A 21,258-nucleotide genomic window follows, 5' to 3' on the forward strand; every position below is an offset into this window, starting at 1 on the left:
GTGATGCACACATTCTGGAGGACGGGCTGTGTGACTATAGGAAATGCACATCTGGACATGCATTCAGATTGATCTGGAGAGCTTAGATTACATCTGTGTAAAAACATCAGCATAATAGCTGTGGCTGTGGTTATCACCACACAATCAAGTGATGCATCAGCACTGATTACAGCGATGCACACACACACAAACACACACACAAACACAAAAACACATACACACACACACACACAAACAGGAAGAGCAGTTGGAGATGATGCTTCCGTTGATCCCGACAGCATCTCCCCGTCCTGTGGTGTATAATAGGATAATCAACAGGGCCGACTCGGAGTCTGGGATATAATCCACTCCGCACCAGCACCACCACCAAAGCCTTGATATCCTTATCCGCTTTCTCCACACACTCGGACTTGCGCACAGCTCTCCACTATAATCTTTTAAAAGCTTCTGGGATGCAGCTGCAAGTGTGTGTTTGTGTGTGTGTGTGTGTGTGTGTGTGTGTGCAGACATTGATGGTGGAAACTGGAAAGAAGTACAAAACAGAAAAGAAGTTCTGTTCCAAAAATCAGTAGCCCTCCAATAATCTAACAGATATCCAGTCATTACTAGACATCTTCTCAGGATGGAGAGGGTGAGCGCATGTGGAAGAGTGTTGAGTGTTTATAAATACAAGCACTTTGAGATGTACGAAATGCATTACATGTCAGAAGTATAAGAATTATGGCTTGTGTCAGCGCCATTAATATTCCTCCCGTGAGGATTGAACGTGGAGGCAGGAATTAGCTTAGCGACATCAAACAAGGCCAATAGAGAAAGTCTTCTCCAACTGCCACCCACTGCAGTCATGCTTATGTCTTTAGCTCGCAGGCTCGCTCCGCAACGCCACTCAGCCCAGATGACTCAACGCCTCATCACCCTCGCCATGACAGCAGCTGAGAGGATCACGTGACCACACGGAAACATGCATCGCTCAGGGCTGCGTCAGACATCAGACATGTTACTGAAGCTTCCTCTGCCTTGACAAAACCACCAGACTGATAAGCTTACAAGTATTCTTTTTATTGAACCAGTGTTTTCAACAGTGACTGACAAGAGAGTCAGACGAGATATCTATTCGATACCAGACATGTATTAATATAACATTACTTGTATACTTAAACCTAGTGCTAATATATTAATATAACATTACTTGTATACTTAGACCTAGTGCTAATATGTTGGGGATTCTTTATTTAATTTAACTGGGGGACTTGAATTTAAAGCTTGTAAAGAGCGTGGAGTGGGGGCTGTGGTGACAGATGTCCTGTCATAAGTGGGCCATGGGGTGGTGGGGTCGGGTGGTAGCCTATAGTGTGTGAGTGTAATGTTGGCATTACCAGGCGTCAATGCCAGTTATTGACGGGGCCAGCTGCAGGGCAGCATGCGCCACTGCCCAGAGGGACGGAACTGGGATCAGATAGCGAAGGCTGCAAGGTCACGCACGAGCTGTGGCCCGGACATCCTCCTCGCTCAGACTGGTCAGCTGACTCAGGGGAGCCAGTGGCGGCCACTCACCTGACAGTATCGCCACAAAAACCCTCCCTGAGTCCAACACAGACAATGTGCCAGGAGAGGGGTTTTTTTTTTATAGGGGATTAGATCCCATTTAAATATTTTGCTTCAGAGAGGTGACGTGGAGAGCTACACACACCCCCACTGTTGGGTTGAGTGACTTCTGCACCGAGTGTAATTTGATACCAGATGGAGAGTGTGGAGCCTATTGCGCGTAAGCTTCTTCTCCTTCAAGCCAACAAAATGTTTAAACCAGCCACTTTTCTGCCCGATCCGTAATATAAAAACACAAAAACAAAAAACGGCACATTTGAAGTGGAAGTACGGCACAAACAGGTGTTTCTTGGTGTCAGTGGAACCCAAGGCAGGATTATCTAGAGCAGGCAAGCTTCCAAGTTGTGAAAGATTACACGCACAGCGAGAGGCCCTCTTCCTTGGCTGCCAGATGCCAGCCTGGTGGAGCAGCCAGACGAGCCATGGGCTGACAGAAAACATACGCCATGATATCATTCTCTGTCACTCCACTTCATGTAGGGAAAGGCACACTTCTCTGCAATACAACAGTATTGCAAGGACTGCACTTTTGTTTTCTTTATTTGTTTAAGTGATTAACAAATGAGTTTGGTTTCAGATATCACCCCGGTTTCCTTGGAATATTTGACTTGGAAAACCTGACTGAAAATGAAACTGATTTTTTTCAACGTAAAAACATTAATTTGAGGGGGCGCTGTGGCACCAGCAGCTGCAGCGTCCATGCCACGTTTGGGTGCCCACTTTGCCCACGGGTTTAGCTTCAGGTTCCACACACGCCGCTGGCCAATCCCACCCGCCCCCACACCCTCTCGCTCACTTCCTGTCCATCTTCTAGCTGAATAAAGGCAAAATATACTTTAAAATATCATGGAAAATATGAACAAATCTGATCCCTATATGGCAACAATCTGACCTCGTTCAAAGATTCAAAGATTTTTTTTTTGAGAAGGTATAAACCATGAAAATAAGCAAAGGTTAAAATGGATGATTAACATACCTCATACAAAGTAATTGGTCACAAAAGATAAATGACACACACACACACACACTCTCACTCACCTCACACACACATAATGTCATTTTCAGACTTCCACAGCCATGCTGAGCTCAAAGATGTAATGCAGATGCCTCAGTTTACTGCTCTTAATGCAATTAAGCGGCTCCTCTCAGAAGAATGGGCCAGACACCTAAACTGAATTAACACCAGCACAATGACAACCCCTTCCTTTCAGCACTAAAGACCACTCTCCCCTTACTGCTTAATGTACAGTTCAGTGGAAGGCTTAATGTTCTACATGCTTGATTGTCTCAGACTGCAATATGAACATTTAACGTGATGTATAAAAATAACCGGGGATGATAAACAGGTGGCCATTAAACTCCATCAGTGATTCTGTGTCTCCAGGAGCCAAGTAGCTGCTCTAATCTCTGTGTGTGGTTAAATGTTAGGTGCACTTAACTAAAAGCTTCTGGTCACAGCGGTTCTTGAATCAGGGCTACAGAGCCATAATAAAATGTGAAGTAACTTGATGGTCTACTTGTGACTGTGGCCTTTCACTGACTGTCAAGTCACCTTTGGACGTGAGTGATATTGATGTTCACCAGGTGCACCGCAGTTATGATCGGAATGCAAGTCCTCAATGGCTGCAAACAGGTGAAGATCTGAGACATCTAAACTATTTAGGTCAAGCAAGGTACGAGATTCATCAGTGACACAAATTGTCACAGTCTGTATTCTTCTTTATGAATAATAATGGGAACTAAATTGTCACCCATCTGTGCTGGCTCTGAGACAGGAACATACAGGAAGACAAAGCCAGTAGCTGGGCAGGCTACTGCTCTCTCCGCTGTCTCCGTCTCTGTCTGCCTGGACAACGTCACCCCCCCCCCCCACACACACACACACACACACACACACACGACACACTGGCCTGCTGGGACAGCTCTGAACTCTGAGCTCTACTATCAGTCATGCCGACTGACTGTGACACGAGGATCTTGGCGTAATCAAACAGCCCCGCAGCCGGGAGGCCACTAATCTCCATGGAAACGCACAACATAAAGCTCTGGCGAGTGGCGAGTGGGAGAGATAGGCGAAGGCTCGTGAGGGGAGGGGGTGGGGGAGGCGAGGTGGGGTGCAGGGCAGTAATATCTGGCCAATCCTCTGAGACTCGGGGAATTAACAGCACTAATAGCACTTGTATTTGCTCGCCTTGTTCAGTTTTATGGATCAAGCCTGACCGACTCCCGTGCAGTGGACGGTGTGTTTGAGTGGCCGGGCCTCTGCAGCCCGTTTGGCCTGCTGGTATTCACACTGCGGTGAGGAAATGTGAACTGGTCTTAATTTAGCCGCTCCGCGCCGCGGCGGGCGAGGCTGTTGGCCGCGTGTCCCAGCAACACGCCTGCTCCGCATGTCCTTTAAAGGGCCGCTGTCGGGGGGGTGGGGGGGAGGTGACGCCACTAGAGTCAGTCAGAGGGGACACAGAGAGACTTACCCCGCATTCCTCAACAAAGTAGCTGACACATCAGCAACTTCACTGAGCTCCTTGGGGGGAAGCAATCTGGCGTCACAGGACTAACTTGTTAAGCGCCGAGGCCTGACTGACCGGGAATTCGCAGTGTAATTTGCAGCCGACCACTGTCATAATCAAGCACAACACAACAGACGACACTAATCCACCATGACAGCGTGGTCAGTTGCAGCATGTTGATTATACGAGATGACGACTGCAGAGCAAAGAGCAGAGTTGGGCAACCCTGAGAATCTACCTGATGCTAATCAATATTCCCCACTTCACTCCAGCTAACTACATCAGAGGGAGCCAGGGTTGTGCTTCCCAGCAGCTGGCTTGGCTGACATCATGTGGGGGTGGGTGGGTGGAAGGGGGGGTTAAATGAAACACCATTTGATTCGGTTCCAACCGAATCCGGTTCCCATAGCGCTCACCTTAGAACCATCCACGCTGATGATGCGGTAGCTGTTCCGCGTGCTGTCATAGAAGTAGGAGACGGTGACGGCCTGCTTGCTGGCCGGGACCCAGTTCTTCTTGGTGGTGGGGTCGATTTGGAAGACATGAGCCCTGGTGGTGAAGATCGGCTGTTCCCTGCAAATCAGCAAGAAGAAGAAGAAGAACAACAAGAAAAAAACAGAGTGAGTGAGCAGGAAGAATTCCAACAAATGGCGAACAGCGGGAACAACAGCAACACCTTTATTGTTTTCTCTCTCTCTGGACACAAAACCGTCTCCCTCCTGAGATGCGCACTTGTGTTGATACACAGCGAGCACGCTCAACTTCTTCACACCTTCCTCACATCACCTATTTGAGCGAGATGACAGGCCCTCCCAGAAAACACAGTCTGCAAGGCCGTGATAATATAATACCAGCCCTAATCCTGCACAGCAAACCAGAGCTATTAACACATCAGCACCTTTTTTTTATCCTCTGGTCAACAGTGGAGGCTCAGGAACACATTAACAACAACCTGCCATGGATGACGCCAGCCACCGCGTGGGTATGTCTGGTCTTTAAATACAGGACTCCGCGTCATCCTACACAAACGTGGCCTGTCCAGGCTTTCTGAGCGAGCGACATGGCCGCGGGACTCTGGGGGAATAGAGCATCTTTTGGAGGCCAGCAAAGGCCCTCGTGCTGACAACACACTTAATAGGTATAATACAGCCGCTGACAAGGAATGAAGGAGCCCTTAGAGGCAGGGCATCTGTGGTGCTGTTGAGAGCATCACGCGGAGGAGCTCACTCAGGCGTAGAACCCTGATTCACAATACAGTTGACATGAACAGACAGGCTTCCAGTGTGGAGCCATTACACGTAATGATGTTTTGATACTGCTTAGGTGGATCCAAATGACACATGCTACTTAACACGGCAAATTGAAAAGTAATGGACCTAATGGTTTCATTTCCACCCAAACAAACAGCAACTGTGCCGAGATTTGTTGTCGGATCGGATTTGCAGCGATGCCCTTCAGCAATTGTTGCATTGTTTGGATGAATGAAGACATTATCGCAAATTGTAATGCAACAGAGGTCAGTCAGATAATTGAAAATGAAAGGGCCTGGGTCTGCTCATATGATGCTGGCTTTCAGCACATATGGCTCCACCAGCCTCTGGCGAGCATTCCATGCACCTGACATTGTTCCTTTGATTTCCGACGAGCTCCGCACAACGCCACAGCTCCGGTCCCGACGGACGCTTTGTTCTTAGTCAACGCTGGCTTAACACGCAACGCTCCAGCACTCCGGCTGCAGGGAGTCATCCGCATCCGCGTGAGCCGGGGACAGACCTGCACCTCAGGCCAACACGGGCCGAGCTCACAAACACAGCCACTACACAAGGTCACAGATGCAGCTCCACAAGGATGGGCCTCCATCAGACCATGATTCTGATGACAAAAGCAAGCTTTCTTTCTTGCTCTTTCAATATGACCTTGTTGCTTTTTATTTAAACATGCTGCTACATGCTGTAGACTACAGCAGATGTTATATACCGTTAAGAACATGCACTTATATGCAGTGCAACACAACATGCAAGCATTAAAAGTGTGGGTTTGGAAAGTGAAGCTGGATTATTTTAGGCAGGCATTTAAGGAGCCTGTACTGATTTAGAAGGGGGCTTTGATCAGCTTGAGCCAAATCCCAGTGACAAGGAGCCACATTACAGGGAATGCGAAACTTCCCTCATCCAAGCCCAAAGTATTGGTGCGGACGTGTGACTCCTCCTGAACATCCTGCTCTGCATAAACTCCTCATTCACCAGTCAGCAGGAATAACTACACCCCCGCAAACCAGCGAGCAACCCTCACACAAGATTTGTGTCAACTGTGCCTGCTTTGGGAAACAAGAAGGCTTCGGTTGCACAGGCTCAGAGACAACATCTTCACTTCTCCCCCGCAAGGCTTACAAAAGACAGCAAAAACATACGGCAAGAGGCTCATATTCCAGTTTGCAGAGTCAACTTTCTATTCTGTCAAAACTTTGGGATGATTTATTTTTGTCGAAAAGGATCTCTATTTCTTTGGTTTGGATTTGACTGATTTGGAAGGTAGAATACAAATATCCAAATCTATCATAAAAGCCTTAAAATCCCAAAAAATATTTTACCGCAAGTCAGCAAGCTAATCATACTTGAGCCATGTCTGAAATAAATGAATACTTTCCCCAATACATTTTATTCCCAAAGAATTAACTCTAATCTCATGTCATAATCTACTTTGGCAATAATACCCTTGGTGCAGATGACACTGACAGTTTATCAAAAATCCCACAACCAGACACGACTCAACTGTTCATTCACTGCCTGGCTGCCTGACAGTGCCTGCTCCTGTCATACAGTGGCCACCACACACGCCGTGTCGATGCCATTCAAACCCAATCAACAAAGCGACCACATGCAGTGTTGATTTCCCAGCAATCAGGAGGCTGCCTGATTGATGCTCCAGGGCAACATTTGGAAAAGACTATAAAGCGGATGTCCTCACGAGCTCTTGAAATAACCACCCTTATATGAATTGCCTGTAGTGGTGGTTGAGCTTTGAGATGGGTTTCCAGTGTCGTTTTGATTACGGGCTCTGCATGTTTGACTACTACAATAAAATGCAGCCAGGTGCTGCACTCTGAGGAATGGGGAAATAAAAGCCGGTTTTCTTATGAGACAGATGACAAAAGTCTTCATGCCCAGGCTTCACATAAACAGGACAGCGTGATGCCAAAAATATGTCTGATAGAGGGGCCTCTGTGTGCGACTCAGCCAAGAGAGCGAAAGATTTTGCAGCTAATGAAAGGTCAAGGCCATTCAACAATGACCATCTCCAGCCTAATCTCAGGTGGAATTTAAACACAGAGATTTCACTTCTTGCTCTTTAAAATACCACAGTGTCAATAAAATGACTGACAACAACCCTCACGATAGATTGTCTGGAAGTCCTCCATCTCCGTCCCCTCACCAGTGGTGCTGTTGGATTTGAATAATTCACCGGTGAGTGGGAGTGCTCTGATGGACTCGAGTCTTCAGCTCACCGGCGAGGGAGAACAATACACTGGGGAGCCTACAACCAACCAGGATATCTCTGCGTGCTGAGCCTCTCGAATTCTCTCACCCATGATTGGCTGCCGTTCAACAGATGAGCGCATCCATGTTAAACGTCATGAAACGCAAGGCTAATGCTCCTGACCCGTGCCCCTTTTTACAGAGCTCACGGAGCGTCACACAATGACGGGGAGTGTGCTGGCTACCTCTGCGGAGACCGGTGCGAATCATGCCATGCATGACTGACCTTGGCATCTCTAGAATGTGTTAAATTTTTTAGGCTTACTTAGTTCTCCCAAGTTTGCCTAAAAAGCATTTTCTTGATGACATAACATTCTAGTCTGAGGGACAGGAGTGGCAACATGAGCCGTAAAAGTCTGGGTCCACTGGGGCATGTACTCCGAGCTTTTAAATGGATCCCAAAAACTCACCTTGCCCCAGAAACGGAAACAGAAGGGAAGTAGACGGCTCATATGAGCTCATGTGTATTTCTGTTTAGTCGAGTTTGACACAAATACATGCCACAAAGAATATAAATAAAGATATCAGTCTCCTTCCAGACATAACATTTGGGTCTACAGCTATCATGACGTTTTATTCAGCTTTTAAATGTGTCTAAAGGGTTATTTATTATTTTTGTTCACTAACAAAACACTTATTCCAAGAACGTAATGTAATTCAACAACTGCTATCATGTAACTACTATCATGCATAAATAAAAGGTAACCTCTGCGATCTGAGTCTCCCATCGTCCTCTAAGCTTTAAGTTGACACAAGGTTACAGGTCAGCAGCACAAATATCTTCCACAAATGCGCTCATTATGGTTTGAAAGGTTCCCTCTGTTAAGCCAAGTCACTGAACGTGTGAAGTACATCAATGTGCTCCATAGAGGCTAGGTATTACGGCCTCCAGGACCTTGTGAAAAGCTCACACTGAGGCCACACCATCGGGCACATTCCCCAAATTCCTGTGAGGAACGAGAAAAAAGAATGTCATTGTACCTGTTCTCCTGAGCTCAAAACTAGATTTCTCCTCTGACAAGCGAGCAAAACAAGATGTTCCTAGTTCTTTTCATAAATCTTGAATAGTTCCCTTCATGATGAGATAGAAAACCGGTGACAGATATCAGTGCTGCGATTGTGAAGCCAAGAGAGGGAAAACACTGCCATTGTAGATCTTCATTTGACGGTACACCTGTGCCCTATATTTCAGCTGGGTCTGATCCACACTCTGTTAGGATGAGCTTACTCACAAACAGGCTTTATTATTGGAGTGCTCTGTGTGGGCAGCTCTGAGTCGCAGCAAACACAATGCGAGCGCATGCTGCATAGCACACCACCCAGCTATGTGGCTCCTCCACTCCTCTGTACTCGTCTGGCTGACAACAGCTATACATTAGGCAGGCAATAGGAAAGCAGAGGCAAACCTGGTTATAGCTGTTGCACTGGGGAGAGAAAAATCATACAATAACTATGTAGCCATATAGAAGAGAGCGAGAGGGGGGCCAGACAGATCAAAACAATAACAGCAGCATGTGTGTAAAACAGCTGATTAAGCACCATGGCCTCCTGATGTTCCACAACCTTCTCTAATCAGGAACTGAAAGGCCAATCAGATTCCAATCGCCACACAAATGGCACACTCTATCCATTGTTTATGGTGAGCAGAATATTACAGCAACATAAATATTGCACCAAGCTTGCACCCAAGTATCAAATGAGATCATAAAAGGGACAACCAGCAAAATCGCTGAAGTGTTTAAGTAACAGATTTTGCAGAGGTTGTGGTATCCCCACCATACTGAAGACACACAGGAAAAGAATCTAGTGTGTGCAGACAGAGGATTAGAAGAGAGGGACTGGTGTCTGTGTTTGCGGTGGGAGAAAGGGAGAAGATCTCCCATATGTAGGTCACAAAGACTTGGAGCAGACACTTGGATCTCTTCATTTACAGCAACTCTCCTAAACGCTGAAACTTTTTCTCATTACGTAAAACAAGAGCCGAGCTTTGCAGCTAGAGGAGAGCTGTTCCTCACACTGATCACAGTTGCCCACCACGCGGGCGTCTACAACATGATGCTGCCCAAACAGCACGGAGACCCAAGACCAGTTGGGACAACACCATCGATCCTGTTACACAACACCGCACCAATATTGATGCATGAATTAGATAACATCTCTGATGTCTGTATACTATGACATTTTGTACTTGATAAGAGCAGACATTTTGCGTGATGTGTTGTGATGTTGGGTCACGTCACGTGGGATGCAGTTCACTAAAGGGGAGACAACTACACTCTCGTTGCATAATTTCCAGAGTCGGGGAGAATGCATAGTCTGCAGCCTAGTGGATAGCCACAACAGATGGCCAATGGCCCCCACCATCTGGTAAAAACTCTTCCAATCCCCACCGGTCTGTCCTTTCATTAACCAATCTTCAAGTAATGATGTTTACCATAACACTGACAATTTCACTCTTAGGTTCAGATTGCGTAGACACAACAAATGCCAGTCAGTGGCCTGAACCTTTTACCTTGGCTGCATAGACCAGGCATCAGAGCGGCATCTCAACAGCTAAATCAATGACACTTAAGCCGGTTACAGTGCTTGACAAGAGATTAGGATCAGTCCCCATGTTGGGTGCTGCCTTTTCTCCCATGCTTACTTTAAATAGCGATCTCTACCCTCACTATCCAACCACCCCAAAAGTAATCCTCTCCCTTGCTCACCTCCCATGACAGAACAATATAATGGATTTAAGAACCATCAATACATTCCTGAGCAGGTGTGCCACTGAGACTTACTAGCACTTAAGACAAGATGTCCTACACTAATTGACTGAATGTTGAGTGTGATTTTTTGTTTTTTTTCTTGAGGCTGTGGATCTGTATTTGGATTGTTATGTCAAATTGGTATTGATGTGCACCTAAAAGGCCAAGCTTTTCATTATAATGACTGACCCTCATTATTTCAGCTTATGACATGGTCAGATCAAAGAGGTCCTAAATGACCAGCATCTGTGTTTAGTTTTTATTTCAATGTGTGTTTCATACAGTCAAGGGGTGACAGGCAGTTCATGCAGATTTACTTTAGGCAGAGTAAGACGTTCAAGATATCAAATCAGAGGAAAAGGCCATTTTCATTATTTGACACTATTAAGCCCTCGCTGTGTTAGAAAATGTTTTTCCTCCATTGATATTCAACATGTCTCAATGTTTCTCAGTAAAATTCTCTGTGCAGCACTTGTCCTATCTGACTAGTATTCCCACAGATCCAAGTAAGACCAATGCCTCACACGGCAGCCATTGTCACCAAAGGCGACATATTTGTTTCAAATCTATTCATACTGAAAAGAGCAGCACTCCAGCTCTATACCAACTGCCGAAACATTATTGCATAATGAGAGCTCATGAGAGAAAGTTGGATAGATGATGCCGATCGGCTCAACTGCTCATTGATCAGAGAGTGGGTGATGTGGGGTGTTCATTACCAGAGAACAATCTGAACTGTCAACTGGAGACTGCTAATCAACTTTTCTGCTTTGGCCTCTGGGTCACTATTTGGGTGTGTGCGAAACACTAGCAAGCGGTAGGCTGAACCAGCTAGTTAATCTATAACCATCTCCTGGACATGAAGCAGCCAAATAGGCTTCAGACAAAACTATCAAAAATCAATATGCTTATGCTAATGACCTCCATTGTATTGGGCAGTAGACAAAATTGCATTGTGCGAAACTATGCGGTCATGCCTTTGGTTACATAATGCAATCATTTTTGACAGAGACAAATCATGATCATTATTTTGTGTCTTAAATCATTTCAAAAACATTATAAGCATTTCCTAAATAGTAAATGCCTTGGAGAGTGTTGCTGAAAGATCCCACAAATATTTGTATGCATGATTGCTATGATTGTCGTATGACCAACCTATAATAACAAATTGGCCCAGGCACAACAAAAATTCAACACAAGTTGTGCTGTGGGTTCGGTATTGTGCTGACCTGTCTGAGCCACTGCAGTATTACAAACATGAATAAGCTATAAAAGTCAGTCCCTCATGACTCACATACACACCCCGAAACTCTTAAGGAAAAAAGGGAAAACTTCTTTGATTGAAAGTAGTCTTCTCTGAGGAAAGAATGCTTTCAGTGGCTGAGTGTTGTGCAAGGTGACTCTCATGATGCACAAACTGGTCAAGCAACTTGAAGGCAGACAAGAAGGTGAAGGGATGCCAGATCTGCTTTAGTAGTTGGACAGGTTTTTAGCAAAGTTGTGTAAGTGCCTTCAGAGGGGAAAGGAAAAGGGATTTTATCATTCACTGTACACACCCAGTATATATTCAAAGCAAGCATATGTAGGCTACCATTCGCTTCCAGTCTAATAAACATTCAGTTGCCAAAGATAATCAAAGTAAATGGCTTCAGGCATCTCATGATCACCGCTATAGAGTGGGGTTTAGTGCACTTGAGATGAACCAGAACTGCAGCTGAATGAATTGGCTGATATATGTGACACCACATCCACTGTGTTATGTGATTAGTCAACGTTCCAGGCCAGTCCATGCACAGTAACCACACTGCCATACAGGGAAATACACACATGCCTTTGTGCAAACACAAAAGACCCAGAGAACAAGGACAGAACATTGATCTTGAGCTCAAATGAGAGAGCCATGATCGAGTGGGTAAAAAGACCTCTTCCACAGATCCAGTTCGCCCCAGCTCCATCCCCTTCCCTGCGCACTGTTTGTCAAGGCTTGCTCATGCGTGGGTTATGTTGACTCTGTCCCTGACGTTCTCACCGCTCTCTTCGTGGTTCATGTTAAAGGAAAAAATAACTCACTGGATTGCAGTGGTGACACTGATACAGCAATTATCTTCACAAATGTGTCGTAATTTTATTCCAGGTAAATTTGAGGAATTTAAACTATCGCCAACAGTAAATTACTCACGGAACTATTTGTGACAACTGAGCCTGAAATATCAAGCCTAGATCATAATCGACAGTCGAAGTGCAGTCCACTGTATCTTCAGTGTTTCTGCTATCTTAACTCTGTAATACACACAACGCCTACATGTTCATAAACCTCCTAGACCATTGATAAATGTAATAGAAATTGCATTACTTTGTATGAAGATAGTCTAGAATGATTCAGACTCCGGGTGACAGTGAGAGGGCACAAGGGTTATGCATTACAAAGACCCTAGCCAACCAATTAATCAACTCGGGGCAAAGAAGAATGTTCGTCCCTTTAAAATATTGAGAATGTATTCAATCCAACAACAATGTTCAGATACCGAGACAAAAAATATACGCTATGCGTAACGGAGAATGGTGGGGTTAGTTTGGACACTTAACCTAATAACATTAATGGCTCTCATTTCCCTAGTGGAGGAACGTGTATGATTTGTGTTAGTCTGTATAAATAGTTTAAAACTCAATTACGGATATGCCACAACAGGCACTTGATTTCTCAAAGGAAAGTAGCAAATCTATAACCCACACTCACCCCATTTCCACGGACTTTTCAAACAGATCTTCACGGAAAAGAAAATGCGTATCAAACACCCCGGTAGAATGAAGTCTTCTATGTTATAAACTATTTTCAAAGTCCACTTGACATTAGCTCCTTGTTAAGTCCATACCGAAGATCCACTTCAAGCAAGTAAGCGATTGACAGACTGAAATGTGATAGTCTTTACTCTCATGAACAGAGCTCGGATCTCCCTGGTACGTCTTGCATTCGCCAAGCTCTTTCCATTTGAAGTTTTCAGGCGACGCTCTTATGGGGATTTTCCTTTGGCAACTGTGGCATTTAGAAATATGGTGATAATACAGTGTTACAGCGTGGCATACATTAACCGAGCGTTGCTAGTGGAATTGTTTTCGATGAGTCCGTTCCCCAATGGGTTTGAATTACAAGTGAGACCTACAGCTACAGCAGCGACACTGAGCGGATTCCACCTGCTCACAGAAGCCTATCAACCTCCCACATCCTATCTCTTAGCCTACACACAAACCCCAGGCAAAACAGAGAAGACAAACGAATAAAGGGGCTAACGCCGGACAATTGATATAGCCTAATGGTTGATAGGATGACGAAAAGACCAACACCATTCTACAGAGTAAAACCTCTAATCTCTTTGCGGTAACAAATAAACAATACTTGCGAGCTTTCTTAGCGTAGATGTCTGAACTTCGAGCTGAAATGAAAGCCTGTATGTTATAAGGTTAACTTACATTTCATCTGTTAGTCCGAAATCTGTTTTCCCATTCAAATCAGATAGCCTCTTCAACAACCAGGGTTAACAAAATTCTGGATGGCTTATGCTTGATCTGTGCCTACTGCACTGTGTATCCTGAAGTGATGGGTGGGCTGATTGGTCGATTTCAATTGGTAGGCTTGCTACATCAGATGAGTTAGTAGGCTATGTGGGAAGGCTGATTTGGCAGGTGACTTTGACTTTGAGAATTAAGAAGAGAACTAGTTCAGGTGGTGGGTGCAATTTTCAGATAGTATTCCAAATAACCGAGTGAACTGTCTATTTTGAGAAAGACAAATTAATATGCACAACCATTACAATGTAAACTTTTAACAAATAATAGATACGCTTTTCCCCTTCCGCAATTGGAGATGCCGCAGGTTGCCTAAAGACCTAAATGGCCAGCAACCCAAAACAAAACTTTTTTGAGAAAAGGAAACGTTTCCTTTCATGGTGATATCTCTATTGTGTGACTATTAGTAAGATATCAAGGCAACCTGAAAAGTTCATCCTCTGCGTGTTTGTAAGAATGTTACATGTCGGTATCCTTGTTGGAATCCAATGTTAGGTAGATACCCATTCGCCGCGCCAAGCGGAACTACTTGCTAATTTCACTGAACTCTCGGGACGCATTTTGTGATGCACATGTTTGTGTTCTTGTGCTGTTGATGCTGTGGCTTGATACCAACCTACTGAACTGTTTTGGCGTAAGTTTCAAATTCCAAACAAATTAGCAAAATTAATCAATTTGCGAAAATTTACGTTAACAGCTTACAGAGGATCTTAGCATAACTGGAAGCGCAAGAACCTGTTTGACTTAACTTCGTTCACAGATTCATCACGATGGCAAATAGCTAGCAAGCTAATCTAGCCACCATAGCATAATATCAGTATAACGTTGATCATTTTTCTTACCGTCTCCTCCCTAAACAATATGAACGGCATGTAAGATATACCACTTGTTGTTTTAAAGCTGAATATTAGGCCCATGTGTGTGTGTGTGTTTGTTTTTAATATATAGATATAGTGCAACACATCTCTAGGATGACGGACAGTTCCGAAACGCTCCAGAAGTATGAGGAGCAGTTCGCCTGTAGGTTCACATCAGAGGATGAGGAATACCAAAGATACCTTGAGCAGCCTGTGAATCCACCACCACTTGTTGAAGATTGGAGAGGTCGTGGTGCAGGGGGTTTCCAAAGAGGCAGGGATAACCGGTATGCCCACTACGTTACATACAACTATATTGTGTCGTTGGCAGTATATGAAAATACAGTATTAAGTTAGCCTTGGGTCCATATCATTTCTTACCCATGCAGTGGAAGAGCAGTCTCTGCTGATAATAATGCCATACATCAAGTCTTTGTAGACACTACGTTGATATTGTGCTGTATGTTGCCTTTCATGACATATTCATATATGGATAGATTAAATGAGATTTTTGTTTTACTGGACTTGCAGTTATCAAGATCAGAGACCATACAGGGGCCGGGACCGAGGTCGTGGTTGGGGCTCGCATGACCAGCGGGGCCCACAGCAGTGGCAGGATCGACGCTGGGGATCAGGAGGACATAATCAAGGCCAACACAACTCCTATAATCAGGGCTACAATTCAGGCAACCAGAGACGCTATGAGCGTTACTGATAGGAGGTGTTTATTTTCGCTTGGGTGGTGGAGATGGAGGCTATTTTTCATTATGTAGTTTCTTTGAAAGGCTGTATTTGCTTAGAACAGATGAATCCACTTGTCACCTGTATTCTCTTAAAAACAAAGCAGGTTTTACCCATACAGTTGGGATGTAGATCTGCAGAAAATCAAAATGTTGTGTTATTGCATTCAGCTGGCCTGGATATACCCAAGCACTGAGAATGAAAGTTAAAACGGAAGAGAACAATTGTCAGAGGTATGTGGTTGCAAGAAATATTGCTTTCCTGTCCCATTCCCTTTGGTTGTGAATGAAAATGTACACTGTCTGTATCACAGTATGAGTTCATGACATCTATTAAATTGACTGGGTCCTTCTTCAGGACATTTGTTTTGTGAAAAAGCTTGCATCTGGTCTTGTACTGAAAGAGGGACTAGATGGTCCCATATGAATATTATGCTTTCAAAAGTATTGCTTGGTCTGTGTGACCGTTCTGTTTTTACTTGAAACAAGTTGTGTTGTGGAAACAGTTCCTGAGGTCATTGCAGTATCACCATCAGTCTGTCTTGGTGGGTGTGAGAGAGTGCACCCTATGGTGTGAGATGTGGGAAACAACCATATGAGGGAGTTAAACTCACAGCATGGCAGAAGCACCTTGAAAAAAGGTATGGCTTGCACAGAAAAAAATGGCCAACAAGAGTTAATAATCTTGGGGATATTTTTTCTCTTACAAGGCATCACTAATATAGAACAGTACATTGCATTTAGTGGGTAATCATTGGTAAAAGAAGGTGTGTTGCTGCATAATGGTTATTATATGATGTGTTAATCAAAGTACTTTTTTATGAAGCATTCAGCTTGGTTGGATCTTTGCCCAACATCTGTTTTCCACAGCAGTTAATTTAATTAATCACGTGACCTTTTAAGCGCTGTTACGGAATAGTTTCACATAACCAAATGCTGTCCAGATTGAGTTCATTGAGGGCAACTTGCTCAAAACTCAATGTATTTAGATTTTGTGGTCACAGTTTAAGGTATTTAAAGGTTTACTAATTTCTGTTCAGTGAACTGCACAATATCCATTGTATCCAAATGGATATTATGCAGTTAAGAATAAGTTAAGAATAAAAAAAAAAATCTTTAAGAGCCAAAAATACACCGCTGTGAAATGAGTCAGACACGATTGTGACTTGGGATGTGTGCACAGCTTTTTTTTTTTTTTTAAGAGAGAGTTCCTCCTGGAGGTGAACGTGTTAACTGCTCTCCCCAGCTCAGGCGCCTGTGCAGGGTAATCAGCTGTGCGGGCAGGGAGACTGGGCTGGGGAGCGGAGTGCCTGTGCAGGGTAATCAGCTGTGCGGGCAGGGAGACTGGGCTGGGGAGTGGAGCGCGCTCACAGCAGCCATGCTGCTGTCATCATAATCAGTTCACATTAAGCTAACTTTGCCCAAGACGTCAGCATCCCCTAGCACACACACACACACACACACACCATTGTGTTGCTCACTGTTTAAGCGTGAGCCAAAAAGAGCACCAACTCATTGATGCAGATGCTGAAATTTTGTCCAAAGCTGCATGACCTTACTATTCACTGACCCTCTATATTGTCTCTAGCACAGGCAGGTTTGACCGCAAGAAATATATCCCAAACTATTTTTTTAATTTATGTACATATACACATGTTTTGGTTTTTATTAGTGCATATGCATACATTTAGCTTTTCAAGAGTTTTAAAATATTTGTCCTGTTTTAACTGGGATAGCTGTGATTGTGATGGTGATGGTTGGGGGGTTGGGCAGAGCATGTGCCTTAGAGAGAGCCATTCATGTGTCAGTACTCGGCTTGTGTGTTTGTTGGGATGCAATGTGACAGGACTGGAGACTTGTGCTGGCGGCCTTGTCTTACACACTCAGCCACTGCACAAGGGCACACACACAAGCATGAGTGCACCCCCCCCCCCCCCCCTCTCCGCACACACAGAGTTCCCTGCAGCACACAGCGACCTACATCTGGTGTTAGTGGGCGTAGAGATTGAGGGTGGGCCGCTGCAGTCTTCTGGGGGGCAGCTGAGCATGAAAATGTTGCCTTGCACATTAGACGGCTACACGTGTGACCGGCCCCAACTCGGCAGCAGCCCACTGAATGAAGCCTTTATTCACGTATACACGTGGCTCGGAGAGGATCTCTCTCCACGGCTGACTGGAGGGCCAAATCCTCACCTGAGATGTCCACGTGCAAATCAAAGGAAGACACAGAGCGCCCTTGACTCCCTCCTGGTCGCTGCCTGAGAGCGTAGCTGTCCTTACTTGAACGGTGGCTGTTACGTAAACACAGCACCACATTTGCAAACTTCCTAATTTCACTGATTATGTCTGGGGCAGAGACAGTGACGGGTTTGGTTGTGTGCTAATGTAAGTTTGCTTTATCTCTGCGAGGAGAGCATCCAGTTCTGCCCTGATGTCCTTTTGAGTAGGAAGTGATATGTTTGTGTCTGCCTTTTCTTCCATCCTATTCTATTTTTATCCTCCAAAGCAACACTTTCTCCCTCAGGCAAGGGGTTTGCATGTCAAGTATATTCCTGACAAAATGCAAGAATGATTCATCTCATGAGAATGCTTGTGAATATGAGATTAAGGAATGGAATAAGTCATGAAAAGATGTGCATTCTAGTATGTGTTTTCATTTATAAATCTATAAGACCAGATCATTGACAGAATTGAAATTTGGATATGTTGGACACATTGAGTACTAAATACTGGTTTTGTGTACTTTTTGCAGATGTTAACTTTATACCGTGCTATAATGTATGAAACTAGAGGGCTTGGAAGGGCAATAAGTGGTATGAGAATTCCATCTGAAACACATCTGTTGGTCACTGTTTGGGTCCATATTTACGAGGATTTCCTCAAAGCAAAATTATATTTACTCTTTGGAATAGGTGCTCATACAATTTTTGAAAAGGGACTTAAAGGACCTACTGAAGTAGAAAACACAACAAATAGAAAAAATGCCTATAGTATATGGGGCTTACTGTAAATCTTGTGGATTAGATTACATATGTCCTGATTACTTGGTCAGATTGCTTGGTGCACATAGGAGTGTCATCTTAACATCGAAATACTAGCATAGCCTGGAGCCTGGCATCATTATCTGGCATCATCTTGAATTTCCCCTTGGGGATCAATAAAGTATCTATCTATCTATCTTTACCATGCAAACAGTGGTTATGCAACCACATCCAGCTGGTAAAGGCAACAAAAAAAGAGGGAAGCAAAAATGGACATACTTGCAGTTATTTGTCCCAGGTGTGTGTGTGTGTGTTTGTGTGTGTGTGTGTGTGTGTGTGTGTTTGTCTGTGATTGATAGAGGAGGGTGAACAGGCCAGTGGCAAAGCGCCACTCCACCATCCATGAATGCTAGAGGTTTCTGGTTAGTGGACTGTGTGTGCAGAAGGTTGTTACACACATGAGTAAATAAGACAGCAGCAGCACTCTCAGACATGATGAGGGACTCTTTAAAGTAAATGGGATTACATAAGACTGTAAACATGGGCACAGTTTAGGAAAACATCTGCCAATTTTTGCCTTTAATAACTTTACTACGTAAATAACGTGTCCACATGATGCAATTACTGCAAATTAAATCTTGTTGCCGTGCCACTTAGTCTATATAAGAATTCAGCAGTTAGATGATGTCTCCAAGATCCCTGCTGCCCTTTGTAGCAGACTTTGCAGCACACTTGGAAGTGTGGAGTTTGCTACAGCACACAGCCGTCGCTGCAGAGCTGGAGGAGTGAGCCAAGGCCAGCGAGAGCCGCGCATCCCTCTGCCTGCGTGGGTGGGGAGGCGGAGGAGGAAGAGACAAGCCTCGCAACCCTGCCTTCCCACTCTCAGCCAGTCATCTGTGGGCAGGCAGGCAGGCGCTCTCAGATGTTGTCCTAACACACGCGGCTGGAGTTCCACTGCAGGGCCGTGTTCATCCGTCTCCTCCGGAGGCGAGAGATGCGCAGTAATGAGTCTGAAGAATCACAGCACACACAATCACTCCGAATGTGACAACAGCAACCCCAGCAAGTGGTCAACAGTCTGTCCCATTTCTGATTGCATGATCAGTGGAGGGGGTAACACAATTTTTGTACAGAAAAAAAAATCAGACATTAGGGCTGACTACTTAAAAGCTGCTTGTCAGCATAAACTTTCCTCAACCGAGTGAACTTAAATCAGCTGCTGTTAGTGACATCCAGTTCAAGCCAATTACAATGGGTCCATCATGCTCAGCTGAGCTTAATTAAAAGGAAATATTTATTTTAGTCATGCATAATTTGTTGATTTATTATGCTGATTGTATTGTATTGTAACAGGCAACAGGGACAACACAATTCTTGCTACCCATGTAAATATGACGCTGTCAGCTGAGTGTTCTAAATGGGCTTTTAGAGTATTGGTACAACTGTGCGTGAGAGCAGTGCCATGCAGATACAGGGTTGCAGAGGGATATGTGGAGAGGATTTTCTCAACCCACACAGTATCAATGTGACAAGACAAGCTCAGCAAAAAAAGCCCTGTGCAGTAGCTTCTCAAAAGGTGCACAGAATAGCATTCAATAGTTGCTACGACAAAATGTCATACTGGCTTCTTGTTTCAAGACATTATTTTAGCTATAGGACAACATTAGTGACAGCAGATAAGAAGTCTACATAATGACACAACTGGTGATGTCATTTCTGTGGTTAGTCATGACTGTATGAACCACACATTTTAGTCATTTATTCTTCATATGAACTTTGCCTAATGAAAATGGAAATATTCCAAAGATTCTACAATGGGCACTTGGTATATGCATATCCAGATAATACATTACTGGGTGTTCAGGTAAACACTGCATGCTCCTTTGATAGACATTTCAATAGATCTCTCTTGAGCAACGTGTGTCTTGTTTAATCACATCCCTCTGAACATCACCCCCCCATTTTGGCTAGACATCCAGCTCAAATTAAATGTTCCATTCAAAGGCTTCTCAGTCGGTTTATGGCCAAAAATCTTGCCATGGAAACGGGTGTCTTAATTAATTTGAAGTCATTTTCATCAGATTCGTTTGTTGCTGGCTGATGTTATTGCCAGAGCTGCAGTATTGTGCTGTACCATTGTGCAAGTACTAATGTTAAAGAGATGACAGGAGAAATGCAATGAGCTTTTAAGAAAACATTGGTCCTGGTATTTGTTCCATTTACCCCACACAAATTGTAACTAAATATTCTGGTATATCTATCCTTGGTTACATTTTGGAGCCAACATTGTCATTTAGTTTTCAGTGATATTGTGTTAAAACTCTCTTTCCACAATTCAGTGCAACAAATTAACAACTCATCTGGCGAGACTTTGTAATTTGAAGTGAGTTTGACTCCCTAATTAATGAGATGACTCCCTACTCAGCGCACACTCACATTTTGTGTGCTTGTCCCTTTGGCCCTGAAGAAACCGATGAATATTAAAGGCTCAGAAATGCACAGGCACGCTAGGAGAGGAGTTCAACTCCCATCACTAAGGACCTGAAACCAATGAGACAGATAATGGAGGCGCTTGTTCACATGGCAGTGGCCCACTGGTGTCAGTGGCCCACTACTGCCTCCTAGCCAAGGAACAAGGAAGTGGCAGGAAATAGTTTAACTTCAAAACAGTGCAAGAAGTCTTTTGATCCTGAATTTCTTGAAGCATTGATTATA

At 44.3% G+C, this 21,258-nt stretch overlaps 2 protein-coding genes across 3 annotated transcripts in view; one reads left to right on the forward strand and one right to left on the reverse strand.

The window, feature by feature from the left end:
• Positions 1–13,999, reverse strand: part of homer2 (homer scaffold protein 2) — a 25,990-nt gene extending 11,991 nt beyond the window's left edge. Inside the window, exons 1-2 of one of the 2 annotated variants that reach the window (XM_062549147.1) lie at positions 13,870–13,999; positions 4,532–4,688 (exon numbers count right to left, since the gene is read on the reverse strand). In XM_062549147.1, the coding sequence (XP_062405131.1) occupies positions 4,532–4,688; positions 13,870–13,871 (159 nt within the window). In that variant the 5' untranslated portion in view covers positions 13,872–13,999. Of the gene's footprint in view, positions 1–4,531; positions 4,689–13,138; positions 13,580–13,869 lie in introns of those variants that run through there. The other variant, XM_062549146.1, reaches the window with a different exon arrangement.
• A 914-nt stretch (positions 14,000–14,913) lies between these two features.
• LOC134095445 (RNA guanine-N7 methyltransferase activating subunit-like) lies at positions 14,914–15,940 on the forward strand. Its single transcript, XM_062548983.1, has 2 exons — positions 14,914–15,109; positions 15,354–15,940. The coding sequence occupies exons 1-2, from the start codon at positions 14,937–14,939 to the stop codon at positions 15,535–15,537; spliced, it is 357 nt and encodes a 118-aa protein (XP_062404967.1). The 5' UTR covers positions 14,914–14,936; the 3' UTR covers positions 15,538–15,940.
• The last annotated feature ends 5,318 nt before the right edge of the window (positions 15,941–21,258 follow it).

The sequence above is a fragment of the Sardina pilchardus genome, chromosome 11 (assembly GCF_963854185.1).
Source record: "Sardina pilchardus chromosome 11, fSarPil1.1, whole genome shotgun sequence".
Classification (NCBI taxonomy): domain Eukaryota; kingdom Metazoa; phylum Chordata; class Actinopteri; order Clupeiformes; family Clupeidae; genus Sardina; species Sardina pilchardus.

What these genes read in the sequence shown, in the direction of transcription:
- LOC134095445 (XM_062548983.1), top strand. Translation starts at nt 14,937, where the DNA reads ATGACGGACAGTTCCGAAACGCTCCAGAAGTATGAGGAGCAGTTCGCC. An exon ending in CAAAGAGGCAGGGATAACCG is followed by an intron (nt 15,110 to 15,353) that starts GTATGCCCACTA and finishes CTGGACTTGCAG; the next exon opens with TTATCAAGATCAGAGACCAT.